Source organism: Siphateles boraxobius, unplaced genomic scaffold, assembly GCF_051911475.1.
Source record: "Siphateles boraxobius isolate OS27281-9 unplaced genomic scaffold, OSU_SipBor_1 22, whole genome shotgun sequence".
NCBI lineage: Eukaryota > Metazoa > Chordata > Actinopteri > Cypriniformes > Leuciscidae > Siphateles > Siphateles boraxobius.
Genome location: NW_027508833.1, coordinates 14,109,337 through 14,133,487, shown reverse-complemented (window position 1 = coordinate 14,133,487; position 24,151 = coordinate 14,109,337). Strand labels below are relative to the sequence as shown.

General features: G+C 41.5%; 1 protein-coding gene across 1 annotated transcript in view; it reads left to right on the top strand.

Annotated features, from left to right (window-relative positions):
* Positions 1-24,151, top strand: part of LOC143746701 (potassium channel subfamily K member 5-like) — a 66,183-nt gene that overhangs the window by 21,405 nt on the left and 20,627 nt on the right. The window contains exons 2-4 of the mRNA XM_077238696.1: positions 19,899-20,010; positions 20,382-20,548; positions 20,705-20,873. Coding sequence (XP_077094811.1) covers positions 19,899-20,010; positions 20,382-20,548; positions 20,705-20,873 — 448 coding nt within the window. The remainder of the gene's footprint in view (positions 1-19,898; positions 20,011-20,381; positions 20,549-20,704; positions 20,874-24,151) is intronic.

Sequence of the window (24,151 nt, the reverse complement as noted above, 5' to 3'; positions counted from 1 at the left end):
AAAAAATCCACATTTCTCTGTCTACAACAAAAAATATCTCATCACATTTTACCAATCGTACAACTTTAGGTGTATATTTACTATGCAGGAAGTGCACAAAAATCTGGTCCCCCGACTTCCATGCTTTATGCGCATCCAAGTCATTGTACCAGTCTTTAAAGTCTTTGTCAAAAATCTTTAAGTTATTTTTCCTTTGTTCCAAAATACCTGTACTTAATCCAGTAATCAATTCAAAAGATCTGACATTGTACTCAATTGAATCATCATCATTGTACCACAAAATATATGCACTCTTTAGATGACAATCTTGACATAAATCTCCCATTACAAAGTTCACTCTTTGGTCCATCAGTGGCTGACGGCGTCTCATGCATTTGTCGTCTTCAATAACAACCCAGTAATTAAATCGTCTTGTCAAAAGTTCTCCCCCTGGAGCTCTCCTGAGTTCCTAGGAACATTAAATATATTATATCCAAATTGTGTTCCCTTTTCATAAATTCTTAACATTCACAAAGTTACATCTTAAATATGTTTATAAAAACAAGTATTTTGTCTGTTACAATAATACATTCAGGTTTTAGAATTAAATTTGTATATATAAATCTCGAACCCTTTTAGGACCATTCACAATATGAAATCATCATTTTCAAATTCCATCTCAGGCATATTGTATAGGCACTACATCAAATAACCTCTTTCTATTTGTTGGTGCAAGTTCCTTTTTATTTTTTTAGTAGTCCATTATTAGAATAATGGAATAATAATATTTATCAGAATCTCCCAAAGGGTTTCACTGATCCCAGCAAAGGTCTCAGTGTTGGTTGAGGCAGTGCTGTCGTTGCTAGCCATTGTAGTCTATCCTGTATATTTCTCAACTGTAGTATGTCTGGTGACTGAATAAGACGTGCAAACTAACCATATGAGATGTATACTACATCTACCCCCCTGAACAGTGGGGTTCTAGATTCAGTCAAGGCCTCTCGATGATTCCGCTTCATAATAAGAGCTTGTTTGTCTTTATCAGTATTACTTCCAAGCCCAGACACCTGCATAAGCTGAACAAATTCACAACAAAAGCCTTTCAATATAGCTCTTAATGGACCTCCAAGGCCTGCAATTTCTAATAGAATCAAAATACCTATAATAGCTCCAATTAGTAATATAATATACCAGTTGTCGATTATCCACTGTATTGCATTAAATGTAGAGGTAACAATATTTTTCCGTACCGTAACCATAGTGTCAACAGTCTTCTTAACCTTCTTCCCAACTATTTTCCATCCTTGAAATACCGTAACCATAGTGTCAACAGTCTTCTTAACCTTCTTCCCAACTATTTTCCATCCTTGAAATACTTTACCGCCTAAGTGTTTCCAGTCCTGTGTAGTCCATTGCCTGTATCCTGAATTTGTTTCGGCATATTGTAGTCTAGCTACTGCCCAATATAATGGGTAGGGGGGCATGCATTTACCTTTATCTTCTTCATCATAATTCATTTTATTATCCATATATATGGGTTTATAAGATGTGACTCCATAAGCCAGCATCCTATTAATTCCCTGATTAATATCCAATCTTCTAAGCTTACTGTCTATAGTTGTGTTTAGATAAGCCCATCCTGCGTACACAAATGTTATTTTTCCTTCAAAATAATAAACAGTCCATAGACTCAACAGTTAGCTCTTCTTGGTCATCCAGTATGCCACTGACATTAACCGTCATCTTGTATTTCAGCGTTGGCACAGTCTTTTTATTATGGTATTCAGGAATTTCTGGAGGGATAGCCCAAACTATTCTACTATCATTTACATATCGCATTCTAACTATAGGCAAGGGATAATAACCTCCTAACCAGGTATTTTTATATTTTATTCCCATTCCATTATGAGTTTCCTTGTCATGTACTTTAATCTTTTGAGCTTTCATACTTTTCACAGTAATACTCTTCAAAATATTAGTTCCGATACCTCCAAATAAATCCCACAATCTGAATTGTATTACCATTTGATCAGTCTCACTCCCGTTTTCAGTAATTACATTTTTTCGCAATTCACTTTTTCTTTCCATTATTGCTATTCGTAAGCCTTACCACGTTTGACCTTTTGAGTTCCTCCAAAAAGCCAACCAGTGTTTATTTTTATCTTCTTTTTCCCCAAGTCATTCCAGCTGTAGCCATATACTTCGTCCCACAATTCCATTTTCCAGAAATGTGGTCACAGGGGCATATACTAGTAATATATTATTTTCCCCTTTCTACACAATTTTGGTTCCATATATATGATACCAAATACCAAATTCCTTTTATTCCAGTAGCCATTTTCAGCTAATTCCACTGTACGTTTATCAATTATCTTAATTATTTTATATTTCTTAGTAATCAAATCTTTAGATGGTTTATTTGTATTTTTATTGTCCAACCTGATCCAGACGTTGTCTCCTACTTGGCAACAGTCTTCTGGTTGCTTTTCCTTTAATGCAGTCTTTCGTTTGATCTCTGTAAGATTAACATAAAACATTAATTCTTCAATATGTTGGTCCCATTTTTGTCATGATTGCAGTTGGCTAATCCAGCTCTTGAGACTGCCCACCGCCCTTTCCGCAGTACCATTGCTTTCCGGAGCATATCTCAAGGCCTTTGTTAAAATTATATGTTTCCCAGTTAGAAAATCATCAAACTGTCTTCCAAAAAAATATGTACCAATATCAACTCTTACACTCTCAGGACGGCCCCAGGCAATCATTAACTCTTCGATGGATTTAATTATTGCATTTGCTTTTGTTTCTTTTAAAGGTTTTGCCCAAATTCGTTCTGTAAATCCATCCACTGTTCCCCTGCCTCGATCACGGCCGCCCAGGCTCCGTCTGCTGCTGTCGAGTCTGAGGGGGAAAACGCGGATGAGGACAGCTGTTCTATTGCCGCGTCGCTGAGTGAAGGATGGTCAGGCTCCAATCCCGACCCCGCCCGCTGTGCAAGAGTCGAGCAGCGTGCGGGTCAGCGTCGACGAAGAACTGCTTCACCATCACCAAGGTCGTGGACGACCTCGGCCTCGATTGGTCGCTGCCCGAAAAGCCCGCACCCAGCAGGCTGGATGGCTGTTTCCTGCCCAGCCGCCGCTCGACGCCTCGAACGAGGCCCGCTCCTTTCCTGCCAGAGCTTCACAAGGAGCTATCTAAAAGCTGGAAGGCGCCATTTTCTGCCAGGCTACAGTCTTCTATCTCTTCGACGCTCTCATTTGTTGACGGCGCGAAGGATAAAGGCTACCTCGCCATTCCTCCGGTCGAGGAAGCTGTAACCACACACTTGTGCCCGCCCTCTGCTGGATGGCAGGCCAAGCCCACTCTTCCCTCGAAAGCCTGAAGGACTTCCGCTCTCATCGGTCGCCAGTCAGGCCGCGTCGGCCCTTCACTCGATGGCGGTGCTCCAGATTTACCAGGCCAACCTTCTCCGTGCTATGGACGAGGCGGGCCCGAATCCTGACAACTTTACAGATCTCAGAAGCGCGACGGACCTAGCTCTTCGAGTCACCCAAGTCCGCTGCACAGGCCATCGGGAGGAACATGGCGGCTCTCACCGTGACTGAGAGGCACTTGTGGTTGACTCTGGCCGACATGGAGTCCGACCGAGCCACTTTCCTTGACACGCCCGTCTCTCCGTCCAGCCCCTTCGGCCCGGCGGTCAAGGGCTTCGCTGAACGTTTCTCGGAGGTGCAGAAGACTTCATTCTGAGGCGCTCCAGCTCCGCGGCAGGTCGCTCTAAAAAGCAGCCGCCTAGCCGCAGTACAGTGCTCCCGCCTCCTCCGCCACCACAGAGGGACTCTCAGCAGCGCTCATGCTCGGCCACGGCCTAAGATAGCGCTGAAGCCCGAGCCCTCAAAGTCTTCCTGACCACTCAGGGAAGACGAAGATGGCTGAGTCCCGCCGCGGCCGGACCACCATCAAAGAAACCACGTCTCGCTCTCCCAGTCCCCTCAACAGAGCCGGCTGGAGCAGTACACTCTACAGTCAACAAGTCCGTCACTCGACCCGCTCGCCTGTATCCAAAAGCCGTTTTCACGGCTACCCACATAAATCTCAAAAAGAGCATTTTCTGTCTGTGCCCGGCTCGCGCCGCAGAGAATGTGAGTTTAGGAAAGGTGCCCACTTCCCAGTGTTCACCCCTACACATAAGCACGGCCCGTTCAGTGTCACACACTCTTTCACGGCCCACCCCATTAAACTTGGCTCACACCACACGTTATAAACGTAGGTTATGTGCCCACTGTACAGTATTCACTCCTACCCACAAACAATTTGTCATACGACACACTGACTGGCTCACGCCGTGGATGTTATAAGAGTTTAGAAGTGGTGCCCACTACCCAGTGTTCACCCCTACACATGCACAGCTCGCTCTGTGACTGACATGCACTCAGATTGCGTTCAGTTACGCCTCTCAGAGCGTGCGCCTTTCTCAGAGCGAGGGCTTACAGGCAAACACCAGCTATGCGTCACACACACCCAGCGGCTAGAGCCCAGATATCATTCTTCCCCTGGCTTTGAGCTTGAAAGCATGAGAAATGGTCCCGGGCATGTCTCAATGGGTACTGAACACCATAAAGCGAGGCTATTCGCTGCAGTTCGCTTACAGACCCCCGCACTTTCAGGCCAGGGTCAAAACTACGGTGAGAAACAAAGTAGCACATCGAACCATTGGTAACACCATTCTAGATCTCAGACGCCTGAACAGAGCCCTCTGGCGGAGATCATTCAAAATGCTCACGACCAGTCAAATCCTCGCGCAAGTTCGGCAGGGGGGCTGGTTTATTTCAGTAGATCTGAAAGATGCCTATTTTCAGATTCAAATATCGCCCCATCACAGGCCTTTCTTACGATTCGCTTTCGGGGGCCAGAGCTATCAGTACACCGTCCTGCCGTTCGGCCTGTCTCTAGCACCTCGCACATTCATTAAGTGCATGGACGCGGCGCTCGCTCCCCTGAGACTACAGGGGATGCAAATATTAAACTATCTGGACGATTGGCTAATTTTAGCCCAGTCAGAGGCAGAACTGATAGTGCACAGGGCTGTACTGCTTGCAAATCTACAAGCCTTGGGTCTCCAGGTCAACTGGACAGAGAGTTTGCTGTCTCCCAGACAGACTATCTCTTTTCTGGGAACAGACTTAGACTCTGTATCAATGACAGAATGGCTGACATCACAGTGCATGCTGCAGATACAGCGCTCAATAGCCCTTTTCAAGGTCGACAGTATTCTCCCTCTCAAGAGGTTTCAGAGGATGCTGGGCCTTATGGCTTCGGCTTCGGCTGGGTCTGCTTCATATGCGCCCCCTCCAGCGCTGGCTGAAAGTGCGGGTCCCGCGTCGAGCATGGACCTCGGGCCATTTTTGCCTCAAGGTAAACCAGAGCTGTGTGACAGCACTGGAAACCTGGAAGGTGACAGACTGGTACCAGTCAGGCGTGGATCTGGGAACTGTTTCGACACAAAGTAATCTTGACAGACACCTCCAACTCAGGTTGGGGCGCCCTCTACGAGGGCAGGCCGGTCTTCGGCCTGTGGGCAGCCCAGGAAAGGCTCCTACACATAAATTGTCTAGAGATGAAAGCGGTCGAGAACGTGCTGGGGCACTTTCTCCCCTTCTTAAAGGGCCAGAATGTCCTAGTCCGCATAGACAACATGGAAGTAGTGTCATACATAAACCGCCAGGGCGGTCTCAGATCAAGAAGCCTCCACACGTTGGCAGAACGCCTTGTGTGGTCTCAGTACAACCTGCACTCACTGACGGCGGCACACGTGCCGGGCTGTCAAAACGTGGGTCCGGACATGCTGTCCAGAGACAACGTTCCCCCAGGGTAATGGTCCCTGCACCTCCAAGTCGTTCAGTTGCTATGGGACCGGTTCGGCAGAGCGAAAGTCGATCTCTTCGTGTCATCAGAGAACGCGCACTGCCCAATATTTTTCTCGAAAAACAGGGATGCGCTGGCCCACGACTGGCCCAGCCTCCCGCTCTATGCGTTTCCGCCGGTCGCGCTGTTACCTCAGGTAATCAAGCGAATCAGGGAGGGCAATTGCTTTGTGCTCCTCGTGGCACCGATCTGGCGGAACCAAGTTTGGTTCCCAAAGCTGATGCAGTTAGCGAGCACGGACCCATGGCCTGTTCCGATGAGGAGGGATCTCCTCTCTCAGGCCAGGGGTGCGATTTGGCACCCGTACCCCAAATTATGGGCCCTGCACGTATGGGCCATCAACGGGTATCCGCTGATCTCCCAGTAAAAGTGCTTAATACTATCACACAGGCTAGAGCACCCCCTACTAGACGGCTCTATGCTTCTAAGTGGTCAGTGTTTTCTAGCTGGTGCTCAGCCCGAAACCTAGACCCACAACGTGGCAGGGTTACGGAGATCCTCTCCTTCCTACAAGAGCTTTTGGACGAAGGCAGGTCCCCCTCCATGCTCAAAGTGTATATTGCGGACATTGCTGCGTTTTTGAAACCCCTGCATGGTCAGTCACTGGGAAGGAATGATCTTATCCGTTTCCTTAGAGGTGCAAGGAGACTAAACCCTCTGCGACCCTCTATGGTTCCGGTCTGGGACCTCTCCACGGTCCTGGACGCTATGAAAAGCGGTCCCTTCGAACCCTTGCAGTCAGTAGACTTGCGGGTTCTATCTTTTAAAACTGTTTTCCTCATGGCTCTCGCTACAGTCAAGCGAGTGGTTGACCTGCACGCGCTCTCTGTGAGTGCGACGTACTTGGAGTTTGGGCCTAACAACTCTAAAGTTGTCCTCAAACCAAGACATGGCTATGTCCCTAAAGTGCTCTCCACTCCATTCTCTGAACGCAAGTCATGTACCTGTCAGCCCTACCTGGGTCTGACGACGAAAATTACATTAATCTCCTCTGCCCGGTCAGGGCATTGAGGATATATGTCGAGCGGTCTGCTGCGTTCAGGCAGTCAGAACAGCTCTTCGTTTTGTTCGGTGGCCCCAGCAAAGGGCTAGCCACCTCGAAACACTCTTTCCAGATGGATAGTTGACGCTATCGTGCTGGCTTATAGGTCTAAGGGCCTTTAATGCCCCTTAAGCATCAGAGCCCATTCGACCAGAGGCATGGCCTCTTCATGGGCCTGGTGCAGTGGGGTTTCACTCCAGGATATTTGTAGGGCGGCAGGCTGGGCCTCTCCGTCTACACGTATACGATTTTACAACCTGGAAGTTCCTGCGCTGCAGGCTAAGCTGTTCTCAGTCCAATACTTTACAGACAGACAATAACAGTCAGTTGCAATACAGTTCAGGCTGACTCAGGTCCATCCTGTCTGTGATTACGTGATAAGCACTGAATCCTATAATTATAGGATTATGATTTATTTTAGGCCCACTACTCTGTCTGAATATCACTCGCTAGTATGGTTCACAAATATGGTCCCCCGGGTACACACCCCTTGGGGCCATGTGTGGACACTTCAGCACGCACGGCGTAAGCTAGCTTACGCAACACGAGAGTACGAGAATGCTCTCAGTTACTTAAATAACCTCGGTTCTCTCTAGATGAGGGAACGAGTGTTGCGTAACCCTGCTGTGTTTGTGCTACGTTCTGATTTTGCTTCAGTGTGAAAAACCAAAGAGCATCCTATCTGGACTTGGCTTATATAGACATAAGCCAGGCCGCACTCATTGTTGCTTACGTCACGAACAGTCCATCGATAGGCTGCAGCAGTTGCCGCAGAGCAACCAATAGGTGCGCGAGGTGCTTCGCCTAGGTCTGCTCTGTGCAGCAATGCGATTTAAACGAATGCAAAATTAAGGATAATTTTTGGCTTCAGTATTCTCGAGAAAAGGGGTTTTTCCCGTAGTGTAGGCTAGCTTACGCAACACTCGTTCCCTCATCTAGAGAGAACCGAGGTTACGTTAGTAACCGAGAGCGTTTCCACATGTTCACCGCAATAAATTAGAAAAATACTCAGTAAATAAGTAAAATAATTGGTTTGTTGATGGACATGCCCTTGTTAATGCTGATGGTGAGGAATTACAGTTGCAACATCTCATAATGTATCTCAAAATGAGTAGTTTATCACTGAGAAACATCCTGCTCGAGTCGTCCTTGAGATGAAGGTTCGGGTTGAATAACTAGTTCTTCCAATGTTTCATCATCGGACTCGCGCTCGGATTCATATGGTAAAATCAACGGCATTGTTCGTTACTGTGTTTAGTTTACGGTGTAGGAAGCCTCAGGACAAGCAGAGCTGACATTATGGCAATGGGCGTTTTTGTTTTCAACACGGTAGACCAATCACAACACACTGAGCTGTCTGGCCAATCAGCAGAGTAGCTCGCGGAAAGGAGGGATTTAGAGAGATTAATTAATCTGATGAGTCGTTTGAGAATCATTGAAAATTTGGTGATGTGCAAATGTATATTATGAGAAAATGTTTTTTTTACCTTTGATGCATGTAAACCTGTTGTAGGAGACAAAAATATGATTTAATGACACAATCTGTGTCAATTTTTGCTTGATGGTGTAGGAACCCGAAAACTTTGCTTGTAACAGTGACCCTGGTAGAAGACAAGCACCAAATCACCTTCCTGAAAACTTTGATAAACACTTTTTTTTTTCTTTTTTTTTTTTATGAGTCTTCATTTTAATCTGAGAGTTTAGTTCCAACCCTGCTTCAACACATACCTGTAGTTTTCAAGTAAGCCTGAAGGACTTGATTAGCTAGATCAGGTGTGTTTAATTAGGGTTGAAGCTAAACTCTGCAGGCTATGGCCCTCCACGAGTTTGACACCCCTGTTATATGGGAAGCTGATAACATACTCCCAACTTCACAATTCTAGTGACAAATCAGATTTGAGGTAAACTAATCAAGGCAACTTTGATACAGCCAAGCTCAATGCCACGGATTAACCCGCTGGATCTGCTGTATGACTGTTCTGAAAAATCTAGTGCGCTTTCCACAATAAAGGATTGAGCCGAGCCAGTATCCCGCAAGATAGTAATTCAAATTTCCCTGCTCACCGGAAAGAGATACCATTGAAATGGGCAATAACCATTTAATAATAAATGAGGTGGGAATGTTTTCAGGTAGGTAATGGGTAAGGAGGACTGTGCAACAGACATCTTGTATTCACCACTGTAACAAAACATTACGTTAAACTGACTTAAAAAAACAAGAATCTTTATAACATATTAAAAAAGTTGAAAATTGCTTAACTTATTTTGATGAGTTAAATCAATGTAAAAACATATGTTGTCATAACTTATTGATCATATAATGTTTTACAGTGCATTGTAACAGATTTTTATAAATACATTTCAAGTCATAACCACGAAACAAGAATTCTGCTTGTTAGTTCTGGATATTCACACTGTAAACATTCAAAAAGTTGAGGTAATTTAAAGAATGGCAACCAGCTGCAAAACATATTTTTTTTCTTAACTCAATAGCTGTAGTAGTGCCAACAAATTGTGAAAGTTAGACTTGGTCGCCCAAAATAACAATGTGCTTGTCTAACTTTAAGATGCTCATTTACAAGTTCATTATTTTACTTTTGGGGTCTGCTAGATTACATTTGCATAAATTAAAGATTAGAAAACTTTTTTTTCTCAAAAGCCCTATTTGAGAGAGGACTATTTTTCCTCGAGAACGTTAGAGAAATTTGGGTTTCACAGGAGTACATCATGATTTTAATCCTGTCTGAATCTGCCATGTCTGTGACATGCCTGAAGCCTAGAAATCTAGACGCACCCTAGTGGCAGCAAATATTATTTTGCCACAAAGTGTGGTCTAACAGCTCTCCGTTGGCATTCGAGCTGGAAAAAACAAACTCTGGTCAGGCCAATCACATAGTGTATAGAGTTGGTGGGCGGGCTTAACATAATGACGGCAGAGTTGTGACGATTCTGCGTGACTTCCATAGGTGATTTGAATTCCCTGCCACTTGAAAACAAAGAAGATGCTGCTGGCGAACAGTGGTCTTTCGAATCGGCTTTTGCCGCGACTCTGGATGATTTGGAGTTAAGAGAACGCCACTTAAGTCATTCTTAAAAAAGGAAGATGTGTTCGGAGTTTTGACGACCGGATACGGCAAAAGTTTAATATATCATCTCCGCTGTTGGAAAAACGCATGGGACTCACTCAGCCACAGCCGTTCGTTGCTCTGGTTGGTTGTAGCGCTGTCCTATTGCGTGCAGAGGGAATTTGAAAGACAACCGTTTATCCCGCCCCTCGGATTGAGGTATGCCAATTGGGAGTTCCCAGACCTAACATCTTGATGTAGGTCTGGCTTGACAGGCTTGCTTGGCCTGAGCTACCAAAAACATTCCCACCTCTGTAATAAACATGTAGATGTTAGTCCCCTCCTAATGGGTAAATGAAATCACAGAGTAAAAAAATGTTTATTCAAATATTGTTTAGAAACATATTCCCGTCTGAATAGAACCCTTTTCAGTTGGTAAACATGATGATGTTTTTGTGAGCGGAGCTTAGGTGGAGGCAGAACGATCCCTCTGTCCGCTTCACTAACGCTAGTTTGCAAGTTTTGTTAGCTTGTTTTTTAACAATGACGGGAGAAAATCAGATTTTATCTTAATGTGCAAGGTCACTCACTGTCCAGGAGCGCGATTGTTATTTGCAAAAGTAAATTTTAACGGACGGAACCAGATTGGCCGACCCATACATGCTCAGTCAATGGATGAACGATCTGACAGGATTAACGTTACCTCTGTCGAGTGGCCTGCCTTCTACTCCTACCTGATAGAGAAACCGAGCGTAAAGACAAACTGAGGGCATTTAAATCTTTAGATTCCTATAACTATGTGTTGAATGGTCTTGTGGCAACATTACATTGCGCGGTCCTGCCCAGCGCCAAGACTAGAAGACGACAATGTAAAGTGACATTACAGTGCAATTTTAGTGATGTGAATATTTTCTAGAAATAAAAATATTTTTTATGAATTAAAATTATATCAATTAACTATGTATTTGATTATTCTTTCTTACCAGGTTCTTCAAAAAGTCTATCACAATCAATCACAACAATGTATACAATCATAGATTCACAAATAATCACAATCATTTACAAAACATTATGCAAATTTGTAAAAAAATTAAAATTGGATCCTGTAGGTGATTCTTGCACCCAGAAAAACAACAAGATGACATTTAATAAAAAATAATAATAATTTAAGATCCTTATTATGTAGCCGAATCTGTGCTGGTTTGTATTGGCCGCCTCCAGTTTTCACCTTGTTTTGCCTCCAGTTAACGCCGTGACGTAATTGTGACGTCGGCGCAAAAGGGGTCTATAGAACTCCCTGTTTTTTACTCCCTGCCTGAAACCCACTGTTTTAGTTCCTGTCTTTTCCTGCTCCGAATGGTCTCTTATACAATCTCTTAGACTTGGAGAATTTATTTACAGGTGTGAGCCCCAAAATATCCCATCCTCAAACAGCAGCTTTCAGTCTTGAATACTGTCTTATCTTTTTTGGCATGACAAGTCTCTAAACGAGTCCGACAAATTTATTAACCGACAGCATCTTTTATATCTGGGTGGAGCCATGGAGAGCACTTGAGTACTTGCACTTGAGTCGTGCGCAGAATGCAAAACTGATGGGAACAGCCCCCGTGGAGAACAATGACTAGATCTAAAACCTTCAGAGCTCATATCTCCATTGCTGTAAGTTACCGAAACCACACATGGAAAAACCCACAACACACAGTAGAAGCGCCATTGTGCAGCGCAGAGCGGCTCTCTTGCACTGTATGACGTGACAAACAACTATTGTCCAGTCTGGTTCTGTTCACACAGCGTGTTTTTTTCCAAGAATTCGGTTGTGGGTCCTGAAAATTTACGAGTATGGTTATACAATGTTGTCGTCACTACCGTAAAAATCAGTATTTCTGTCATGACAATTCTCGGGAGATTGGTATGGTACTAGAGATTGGCATGGTAATGGATATGACAATGTTAATGTATTTGATCTTGGCGGAATAGATCTGCTATGCTGCTGCTGCAGAGCAAGTACCGAGACTTGCTAATGCGAATACCTTTACAGACATTGCTGTGAAACATGTAAGACATGCTGCTGCTGCTGTACATTAATTAACCCCGTAGCAGATCCATACAGGTGGAGCTGGGGAAGGTGGGGGGTTTCTGAAAGACCTATCAGCCTGCACCATTCAAAGTTTCATGCCAGAACTATGTAATGTATGTGAACATAATCATATAAAGGACTTCATTCTGTTCCTGTGTGAATTTGGCCTTATTTCAAAGGTCCTTATAGCCTTCAACAGGAAAAGAACCTAAACCCACAAGGACTCTGACCAGGCAAATCATTTACAAAAAAATCTGTGAAAAATTTGGCAAGCTAATTCTAAGTTTTTCCAACTATATTACCTTTTATTATCTATTGAAAGCACTTTCTCACACTCTCCAATACAAATGCCCACACATACAGTGTCAATGACATATTTCTGTAGAAACAAAGTATACTTTTGTTTTCCATTTCACCTTTACCCTGCATGATTTAAGTGTTGATTTTTGGTTTCTGTTGGCTGGTGAGGCGAGTTGGGTGTGGAGGCAGAGACATTGTCCTTGCACAGTGGCTTTAGGTGTGTACCTGCTGATAACAGTGGAGAATGTCCTTGTTTGACAGGGGAGGTGATAAGCCATGGAAATATTTGATCTGCCTCTCACACGATCAAGACTGTCGAGGTCTTTTTGAAAGCGCAGCATTTTGTCTATTAGTTGATTGAATGTGGCCTTGTAGTGGAAAAAGTGCTAGTTCTTTCAAAGTAATCTCTCTGGGGTGACCAGGGTGATCTCTCACCCGGCTTTAAAACATTACATGATCTACGCAACAACCGGTAGCTTGAAGTGTTTTGAATGCTTATTTGAGTTATTTTATGTTAGTCATAAACTGCACGCTTGTCTGCATAAAGAGTTGAAGCATTGCTTTTAGTATTAGAGACTGGCGCTACATCTAAACTTGTGCCTACTCCTGAGGTAAGAATGTCAGAAGTCTGTGTATCTGCACCTGTGAATATTAAATTAAATAATGAGGGGAAAACAACAATGACAGTTTCTGGCTTTAGGAATATTGCTGTGGGTAACATTGAGTTATTGATGAAACACTGGATGTTGAAAAATTTGATGCGTTTGGAATGCAGTGGAATGCACTCTTATTAAGTGGTAATCCACCTGGTGGTTTTAATTGAAAGGGTTGTGGTGGAAAAGGAGCAGTTGGAGTTGATCTGCAACAAAGTATTTAATGAAAAGAGTGGCATGTATGTAGCATTGTCAGATGAGACCGCATCTCTACATGACATTGATTTGTGTTCACAGGGAGATTTTCTGTATAGTGCTGATATAATGAACTCAAGAGCTCTCACAAAATGATCCTTCACTGTAAATGTTGGAAGAGATTAATTCTTTTCTAGACACTTTTGGGAAGCAAGTTAATGTGCTTAACTGCATGATTTGAGGTACTGCCAGAAATGTTGCCCACATTTAAAAACACAGCAGGCTTGTTGGAAATATTGTGAATAAGAATTTTTCTGACACATTGCTTTAGAGGATCATATCTATCTGTGTGGCAGCAGAAGCATTTATTGTTATTGCTAAGAACAAACAAGGACATGCAACGAGCAAACCTACTAACTTGTCAGATCAAAGCTGTGTAAATGTTTATTCTCTAATTTTGAGAGAGAGAGAGAGAGAGAGAGAGAGAGAGAGAGAGAGAGAGAGAGAGAGAGAGAGAGAGAGAGAGAGAGAGAGAGAGAGAGAGAGAGAGAGAGAGAGAGAGAGAGAGAGAGAGAGAGAGAGAGAGAGAGAGAGAGAGAGAGAGAGAGAGAGAGAGAGAGAGAGAGAGAGAGAGAGAGAGAGAGAGAGAGAGAGAGAGAGAGAGAGAGAGAGAGAGAGAGAGAGAGAGAGAGAGAGAGAGAGAGAGAGAGAGAGAGAGAGAGAGAGAGAGAGAGAGAGAGAGAGAGAGAGAGAGAGAGAGAGAGAGAGAGAGAGAGAGAGAGAGAGAGAGAGAGAGAGAGAGAGAGAGAGAGAGAGAGAGAGAGAGAGATTTTTAAAATACATTTTATTACAATTCGGTTTTAATTCACACAAGAATACATATACAGCTGAATAAAAAAAACTCACAATATACTGTTAAAAATCAAAGTATTACTAAATATATTACAAAGAACACCTTTTATACACCATTTTTGCTCAAACAACATTACAACATTAGATTCTTTGTTGCATTGTAATAATGGAAATCAATTTGGATTCTTGATTTCAGCAGCATTGAAAAGAGCAATATTACATCAGTATCAGAATCTTTTTCAATTTTACTTTTTCTGCTTACATAAATTGCCATTTTTGCTTGACCCAAGAAAAAGTTAAACAACTGACACTCATAAGATCGTGTTCTCGAATACTTAAAACCACAAATAAAAATCTCCATTGAGAAGACTTCATCAAACTGTTTAAATAGATCTTGTAAAAAAATAATCAATGGTTTTAATCTTATACAATGCATAAAAGTATGAAACACAGTTTCTCTTTGTGAACAAAAAGGACATTCTTGATTAACTTCATGATTTAACATTGAAACAAATGCGTTAACAGCTATAGTTCCATGCAAAACTCTCCATTGCAAGTCCCCTGTTTTTTTAAGCAATGGTGACTTATAAAGTGCCCCCCATTTAGGTCTAATATTCTCACTTAAATGTAAGACATTGCGCCATGGTGCATCTACTTTACCATCAAGACTCCTCTTATTGAAAGCTTTAACACAACACTCATACATAGCTTTACTAGATGCTTTTTCTTTTCCCAACAACCTTAAATTATTACACTTTAAAAAAAAAACATGACACATTTCCAAATCAGGACTCAAAGACAAATTCGGAAAAGGATCATCATTCTTTGGTTGAATACACCCTTCTTCAAAGTCTTTTAACATTTTTAACTCTTCTTTGGTAATGATTTCTTTCCATTTAGACAGCAGCCGAGTTACTACCCGTGTTGACCTCATATTCAACTTTTCTTCCATTGCTTTAGAGTCAGATAAATCATGTCCAGTTATACGAACTAGGCTTCCAAGAGTAACGATGTGAGATCTAATGAGTACGTCCATCAAACCAGGAAAACATCCCTCGTTTGACACATCCAAACCTGATCCACAAATCAACGGTTCTTGAAGAGTCCAGTACAAAGAGTCCGTTATTTCACTTCTCGATACTTTAAAAAGTGACCATACTTTGAATAAATTACAATAAAAAATAGGTAACTTAGATACAGAAAACTTCTTAAGGTTCGTCCACAACAAAGGCTTGTCAAGACCCAGACCTTCAAAATTCCTAAAAATAATGGAAGCAACCAAACTCCAATTCTCATTTTCAGAACTTTCAAGAAACCTTTGTACATACTTTAGCCGAAAAGCGGCCACTCGACTCTGTAGATGAATCAGACCTTGTCCCCCTTCATTTTTAGACAGATACAAAACGCTTTGTGGCACCCAGTGTAAATTATCCCCAAAGAAATTAACTAAAATAGATTGAATTTTTTTCAGAAGAAGTGCTGGGGGGTCAATACATGCTAGCCAATGCCAAAGAGTAGAGGCTGCCAAATTGTTAATAATTAACACCCGCCCTCTATATGACATATTAGAAAGTAAAAACTTCCATTTATTCAAACGACCCACAATTTTCTCTTCTATCCCCTCAAAATTCTTCTTTACAGTTACATCATCTCCCAAATATACAACTAAATATTTAAACCCATCTCTACTCCATTTTAACCCCGCTGGGAGACTGGGTTGTCCATGAGTCCACTTTCCAACCAAGATAGCCTCACTTTTATTCCAATTTACTCTAGCGGAGGAAACAAGCATAAAATCCCTTAAAATCTTTATCCTTGACACATCGCTGTGTTCTTTAATGAAAATGACAATATCATCAGCATAAGCTGATAGTTTAAATACTTTTTCGCAATTTGGAATAGTTACACCCTTTAAATCTGCTCTAAACTTCCGTAAAAGGGGTTCAATTGTTAAACTATATAACATACCTGAAAGAGCACAACCTTGTCTGATACCTCTAAAAACACTAAAGGGGGCACATAAGTCACCATTTACCTTCAACAAACTTTCAACATCACAATAAAGAACTTTTAACTTATCAATAAATATGTTATAAAACCCAAAAGCCTCTAAAACCTCCCATAAATAACTATGTTCAATTCTGTCGAACGCTTTCTCTTGATCTATTGAAATCAAGCCAAAATCCACATCGAAGAGCTTACTGATATCAAACATGTCTCTGACAAAAGAAATATTATCGAAAATTTGCCTTCCTGGCACACAATAGGTCTGATCAGTGTGAATGACTTCTTCCAAAACCCCACTCAATCTATTTGCTAATGCCTTGGACAGAATTTTATAATCATTACACAACAATGGCACAGGCCTCCAGTTTTTTATTTCACTCAGGTCTCCCTTCTTGGGCAATAAAGTCAGCACTGCTCTACGGCAGCTCAGTGGTAACCTTCCACTGTTTAGACTTTCGTTGATGACTGCAAGCAGATCCGCACCAATCTCAGGCCAAAAAGACTTATAAAAGTCTACAGATAGGCCATCTATTCCTGGTGCTCTGCCGCATTCCATGCCTTGAAGAGCTTTCCTCAGCTCTTCTAACGTTATCTCTCTACAGAGACCGGCGTTCGCCTCTTCAGTCACCTGAGGAAGATCCTCAATAAACACATTAGTGTTTGACCTGTGTATAAGTTCACTGCTATATAGTTCTTCATAAAATTCTACCGCTCTCTTCCGAATTTCTGTATGATTCGACAAGAGTGCACCAACCTTAGAACGCAAAGCATGTATACATCTTTTTTGGCCATTTTTTCTTTCCAGATAAAAAAAAAATTTGGAATATACATCCATCCACTCTATATTCTTAAACCGGGATCTGATCAGAGCCCCTTGTTCTTTCAGGTCTAGAATTCCTGCCAATTCTTTGCTTTTTCGATTTAAAATTTCAATAAGCTCTTGATTTTGTTCAGTTCCAATAGATTCTTGTAGTTTTTTTATATCATTTTCTAGATTTACCATTGAAATATTTATTTCTTTAGTGATGTTGCAAGCAAACTGTTGACTCAATTGCTTGATTTGCGTTTTTCCAAAATCCCACCACTGCTGCAAAGAATGGAAATCAGATTTAGTGGTTCTAAAATCATTCCAAAAAGACTTAAAGATATCTCTAAATTCCATATCAATTAAAAGACTGTTATTAAAGTGCCACATTGCACTCTTTGGTTTTATGGATCCTAAAGTTAAAAAACACTGTACTAAACTGTGATCCGAAAAACTAACTGGAATGATAGAACAATCTCTAAAAAGAGTGAGTTGATGACCAAAACCATAAAATCTGTCCAATCTTGCTAAAGACAACCTATTATTACAAGAATGAACCCATGTATATTGTGAAAATTCCGCCAAACGTCAACAAGATCATGCGTTTCTATAAGCTGAATTAGCCTTTTTCGAGAAGCCATATGAGGCTCAACATGATTTCTATCTGAGGCAAATTCAGTGCAATTAAAATCTCCTCCAATTAAGAACAAATCCTCAGTATTACAATCACTTAATGCTTTACATAATGTATTCAGAAAGCCCATTCTTTCAACTGCATTGGTGGGAGCATAGATACAACCGAATTAATAAAAAGCATTGTCAAATTGAGCCCTTATTTTTAAAAACTTGCCTTTTACAACTTCTTCTACTTCATAAGAAATTGGAGTGGAATTTTGAGAAAATAAAATAGCAACCCCGCCACTTAGAGATGAATTATGACTACAAATGGTTAACCCATCAAATTCTCTTGCCCAATCTTCTTCATTGGAAACATCACTATGAGTTTCTTGTGCAAACAGAATGTCTATTTTCTTTATTTTCATTAACTCATATAATTCAAACCTTTTCTTCCCTTCTCGTGCCTCATTTAAATTAAGGGAAACAAAATGAAACTCTTTCATTAAAGAAAATGATAATCAAGACACAAACAAGCCTCATCTCATAAGTGGGATTTTAGAACTATTCAGCATTAATTCCCAATTGAAAATTTACTTTTGTGAGAATTTTTTTCAGTCTGTAAACCTCTTGATCAGAAAAAAGACCTTCACTCCTAAAACTCTTAGCTTTTTCTACAAATTGCTCAAGATCAGGAAAGTACTCTGAAATGTGCACATTTCTTGCATTCTTTGCTACTCTCAAAAAGAGCTTAACATCATCCCCACTGTAAGACTGTTCTGAACACTCATCTTTTGTCTGATCAAAAGTAACACTACATTCTGAAAGGTCAGTGACACTTTCAGTATCAGTTTGGCTATTTCCCAGTTTTTTTTTTAATTATTGTAGTGGCTCTGTTTCATTCTTCTCTTTTGCGGTGTTTTGAAAACACAATCATCTTGTTCCTTCTCAGAGTAAGGATCCTCGCCTTCCACCTCCATGTCTTGATTAATTACCGAACCCTGCATATCTAAAACATCAGTTAACTGATGCCTTTCATCAGGGACAGAGGCTTCTCCTATAACTCCCACTGCCACTTGCTCCTTCCCCTTTTCCTTCAAAGCTGCAGCATCACCTGATGAATCTGTTGAATTTACATCTACAAGTTTTTGTCCAGTGTCCTCATCAACTACCACTGTTGTAGGCACCTCACTCCTAACAATTTGTACTGTCCCCTCCTCTTCACCAACCCTTTCAACCGAGACTGGTGAAACTTTTTTCCTTGATTTCTCGTCCTATTTCACCACAACTAAGGCATTTCATGCTATTAGTCGTAGCATAAACTACATAGTTGAAGTCGTCATGATTAAAATTAAACGTCAAATCTAATTCCTCCTTGTTGTCCTTTAATACCATGTAAACAAAACGTCTAAAAGATACTACGTGTTTCAGCAACGTCGATTTACAACCAATCTGAATAATTTTTATTGGGGAAACCAATCTGCCATGCCTCTCCAAAAATTTCACCAACACCTCGTTTTTTATATATGTCGGCACGTTTGATAGAGTCACTTTTTTGGACGGAGTAGACAGTGGTAACACTGGAACAAAAACATTGTCAATGACAACACCACTTTCAACCAACAAGTTTGCTAATTCAACGGTTTTCAAAAAAACAACAACTGCGTTGTTCATTCTCGATGCTGACAGAACATTTTCGCAGCCAACCACCTCTCCTATAGCCAAACTGCACTCCTCCACACTAGCGTTCAAACTTAACTTCACCGCATGACGCCGTGTGAGGAAATCTAGCGTCCTCGCACTCGAAGTCATCCGGCCAGTTATAAAAACTGGCAGACAGACAACAAACCACTATCTTAACCCTACCAAACCCGTATACCACAAGTAGAAAGATAAAAGATAGAAAAATAGAAAACCTATTTTTGACACAGCGGCCAAAAAAAGAGAAAATAGTCCACACACTCACCACGCTTCCCACTCGCTCGCTCAACAGACGCTCACGCATGCGCAGAGAGAGAGAGAGAGAGTCTTGTTTAAGTGAGCATTTTTATATATAATAATTGCACTCAACAGAGTAATTGATCTGTGATTAAGGGATGTATTATGCCTCGTTCACTATACCTCTGATATCTTTGCATGATGTGAGCTCAGATCCATCGTCGAGAAACTTATATTTGAGGTATGGCCCACTCATGTCCTACAGATGACAGGCTCATCAGCATTCTGAGGGGGCTGCTGATAATATAATTTGCCTGAGAGGATATAAGCTCTGGTCTCAGACACAACATATCCACATGCTTCTCTAGAAAATAACCTCTCTTGATGTCATACTGTGTTCAAATTAAATGTGAGGCTATTTTCATCAGTTTGTTTGATTTTTAAATAGGTGGTGTCTGATGCTGCAGGACAAGGCGTCACCATCACAGGAGACAAAGCCTTCAATAACTGGAACTGGCCCAATGCCGTCATCTTTGCAGCTACAGTTATCACAACTATAGGTAAGGATCTGGTCCATTTAAGCAGTATCTTGGAAAATAATCAAAGGAAACAGATTTTTATTTTTAGACAAAAAAAAGAAACAAAATGCGGGTGAATTTATTTATGCTACAGTCATTAACACACAAATAATTTGTAATGATAAGTTATTATTATTATTTGCCATAATTCAGAGCCATTCAGGCATATCCCTCTTTCCTTACAAACAAGGGCACAGTACAGTGCTTTTGTTTGCTTAATACTCAGAGAAATACTTGTTAGCCAAAGATAGAACATGTGTTAAGACTGTGTAAATTGAACATCAAAAATGAGATGAATGGCATTTACTATAAACTGCAATCCATTTTCACCAAAAAAAAATTTTTTTCTGCAGGTTATGGAAATATTGCGCCAAAAACGCCTACAGGGAGGGTTTTCTGTATATTGTATGGTCTTTTTGGAGTGCCGCTGTGTTTCACCTGGATCAGTGAACTTGGAAAGTTTTTTGGTGGAAGAGCTAAACACCTCGGGCAATATCTTACTAAGAAAGGAGTAACATTGGTAAAGAGCAAACACACATATTCATTGTATTGCAAAAATGATTATCACTATAATAAATATAACTATAACAAAAATAGCTATGAGAACTTCTAACTGCATTTAGAAAATCTATTTTTGTGTTATAAGGTTGTTCTCTTTTTTTTTTGCTTCTCAAAGCGGAAAACACAGTTCACCTGCACAGCTGTCTTTCTGTTATGGGGTGTGCTGGTCCATTTGCTGATTCCTCCATTTGTATTCATGTCTCAAGAAGGCTGGACCTATATCGAGGGCTTGTATTTTTCTTTTGTCACTTTGACAACTATTGGGTTTGGTGATCTTGTAGCAGGTGGGTGTCTTAGTTGTTAAAACTGCTTGTTATCATAATCACTTGAGAAAATTAAGTCACTTAAGTTGGCTCTATCTCTCTATCTATATATATCCACAGTATACATCTATGTCTGTATATCTATATCTTTATATCTATCTCTCTCTCTCTCTCTCTCTCTCTCTCTCTCTCTCTCTCTCGCTCTCTCTCTCTCTATATATATATATATATATATATTAGGGATGGGACGATTACCGGCTTCACTATAAACCACGATAAAATGTACTGACGGTTAGTATTATCGTTTACAATTCAATTATCATTAAAACCGTGTTTGATTATCGCGATTTTAATAACTCACTATAAATCCTGTCCAGCCAGCAACAGTCTGACGCAGGTGCGCAATGTTGTTGTTTTTTTGTTTTTTTATTCGAGAAGGAATGGCGGAAGGCGGTGACCGTGCACGGGAGATTTTTCGGCCTTTTAAGAGGACCACAACTGAGGTGTGGTCATATTTTGGCATTTACAAAAATCCTGAGGGAGACTTAATCAAGGATGGTCACTGGACATGCACAAAAAAATTTGCTGCGATGGGGTAACGTTAAACACTTCAAATCTGCCGAGTCGTCTTGACCATCACACACTGTTGTAGCGAACGCAAGGCAAGTTAACTTTGATCTCAATACTAAAACTACGTCTGGGAAATATTTGGGCACAAAATGTTGTTTTGAGTTGAAATATTTTATCTCACTCACTTGAAATAAACTTGAAGCTTCCGCGAAGAAAAGTTTGCAGCAAGTGGCTTTGAGCCAAAGACGAACGAACAAGTTCAAACAAGACTATTAAGAGTGACATTTAAGAGATAAATGTATATTCATTGTACACTTATTACACCGATTTTCTTTTACCACATAATTAAGGGGACATATTGAATAGAGATTAATTTCTCTATTCTTTCCTGTTAAATCCATTTTGTACAGCTGTTTGTTTTATTTGTTGTTTGTTGATTCTTAAATATAAAACTTGTTGAAATGTTTTCAATGTGAGCATCAGTTCTTTTTTAACACTTCCATCTGGTTTCAACAAAACCGTAATATTGATAATCGCGATAATTTTGGTCACTATAATCGTGATATGAAATTTTCATACCGACCCATCCCTAATATATATATATATATTTATATCTCTCTCTCTCTCTGTCTCAATGTCTTCAGGATCACTAGAAAGGATCACTAGTTTTTATCAGGGTTGGAGCTAAACTATGCAGAAAAGTGGCCGTTCAGGTCAGAAGTTGCTTATCCCTGATTTTTATACTTTATGTAGGCTATTTAAAAATATATTTACCTCATATTATGCAATTGTTGTGTAAATACATTTATGCCACCTTTGATCAAGTCAGTATGTCATATGCAGCTTCTGTGCCACCTTGGCAATGTAAAGATGGCTTTTGTTGATGTTTATCAAAATTAAATAGGTAAAAGACTAGTATTCTGATTGATTGGATTCATTTATTAAATTTAAATATTTGACAAAAACAACACAGATGCAAGGTAGTTATAAAAATTGCCCTTACAAAGGTTAAAAATTAATACAGTGACCAGGAAGGGACATGTTCGGTTCACCTAGATTTGTCGTGGCCACGACATAGTAACATTCCAACTAACATTCCATAGTAACATTCCATTCATTCCAACATGATGGTGCTGAGTATAGCAGCCTCGGTGTTAGGTGCGCTTTGTTTTGTTTTTATGTGTTAATTTAGTTTTCGGCTGTGATTCTCGGTGCTCTTTCACTAGAGAAGAGCTCATGAACATCAGGGGAACAACTCCAGCGGACTTAGTTCCCACTTTCCTCGTGTCATCAGCGGAATTATTGGACTTTTTGGCGATGGGCTCTCTCGCTGTTGTTCGTGCTGTGAAGTGCCGCAGGAGAGGAAAAAGAGTCGTGCGTCTTCGCCTGCGGGGACTCCGCACATCGCTACCGGCAATATTTCTCTCCAACGTGCGCTCACTGTGCAACAAACTGGACGAACTTCAGCTTCTGGTGGGGAAAAACAGAGACTTTTATTCATCTTCTGTTCTGAGCTTCACGGAGACGTGGCTGTGTGAACTGATACCGGACTCCGCGCTGCAGCTGGCTGGCTTCCAACTGTACAGAGCGGACCGCGACAAAGAACCCTCCGGCAAAACAAAAGGTGGAGGTGTCTGTTTTAACATGAGCAATGACTGGTGTACCGACGTGACAGTGATTCACCAGCTCTGTTCTCCTGATCTAGAATTTTTTATCATTAACTGTAAACCATTTTACTCCACCCGTGAGTTTGCTTAATTCACTCTGGTTGGTGTTTACATTCCGCCCCAGGCCAACGTGCAGGACGCACAGCGCATGCTTGCTGACCAGATACTCTGTGTGGAACAGACAAACCCAGACTCCCTTATTATTGTTCTCGGTGACTTTAACAGGGGAAATCTCAGCCAAGAACTCCCCAAATACAGGCAGTTTATAAAGTGTCCAACCAGAGAGGGAAACACTTTGGATCACTGCTACACCACAGTCAGCTGTGCCTATCACGCCGTCACTCGCGCTCCACTGGGCCACTCTGATCACGTGATGGTCCATCTGATTCCTGCTTACAGGAAAAAATTAAAACTCTGTAAACCTATAGTGAGGACATCAAAGAAATGGACCAGTGAAGCTGTAGAGGATCTTCAGGCGTTTTTGGACTGCACTGACTGGGATGTTTTCAGGACTGCTACCAACAATCTGGACGAGTTTACAGAGTCTGTGACGTCCTACATCAGTTTCTGTGAAGACAGCTGTATACCAACACGCACCAGAGTGAGTTATAACAATGACAAACCCTGGTTTACAGCTAAACTCAGACAGCTAAGGTTGGAAAAGGAGGCATTCAGGAGTGGTGACAGGGCCGGGTGCAGGGCGTTAAAGTACAGGTTTAGCAAGGAGGTGGGAGAAGCTAAACGGCTGTACTCAGAGAGACTAAAGAACCAGTTCTCAGCAAACGACGCCACTTCTGTCTGGACCCCCTCCAGACAGATCACAAACTATAAACCCAAAGTCCCCCATTCCATAAATGACTCTCGCCTGGCAAATGAGCTGAACCAGTTCTACTGTCGCTTTGAGTCAATCGGACACCATCCCCCTTGACTCCTCCGCTCAGCTTCAACCACTCCCCCCCCCCCCCCCCCTCCTCAGAGTTGACCAGCTCAACCCCCTCCCCCCCTCTCTCCATCTCAGAGGGGGAAGTCAACAGGCTATTCAGGAGGCAGAACCCCCGCAAA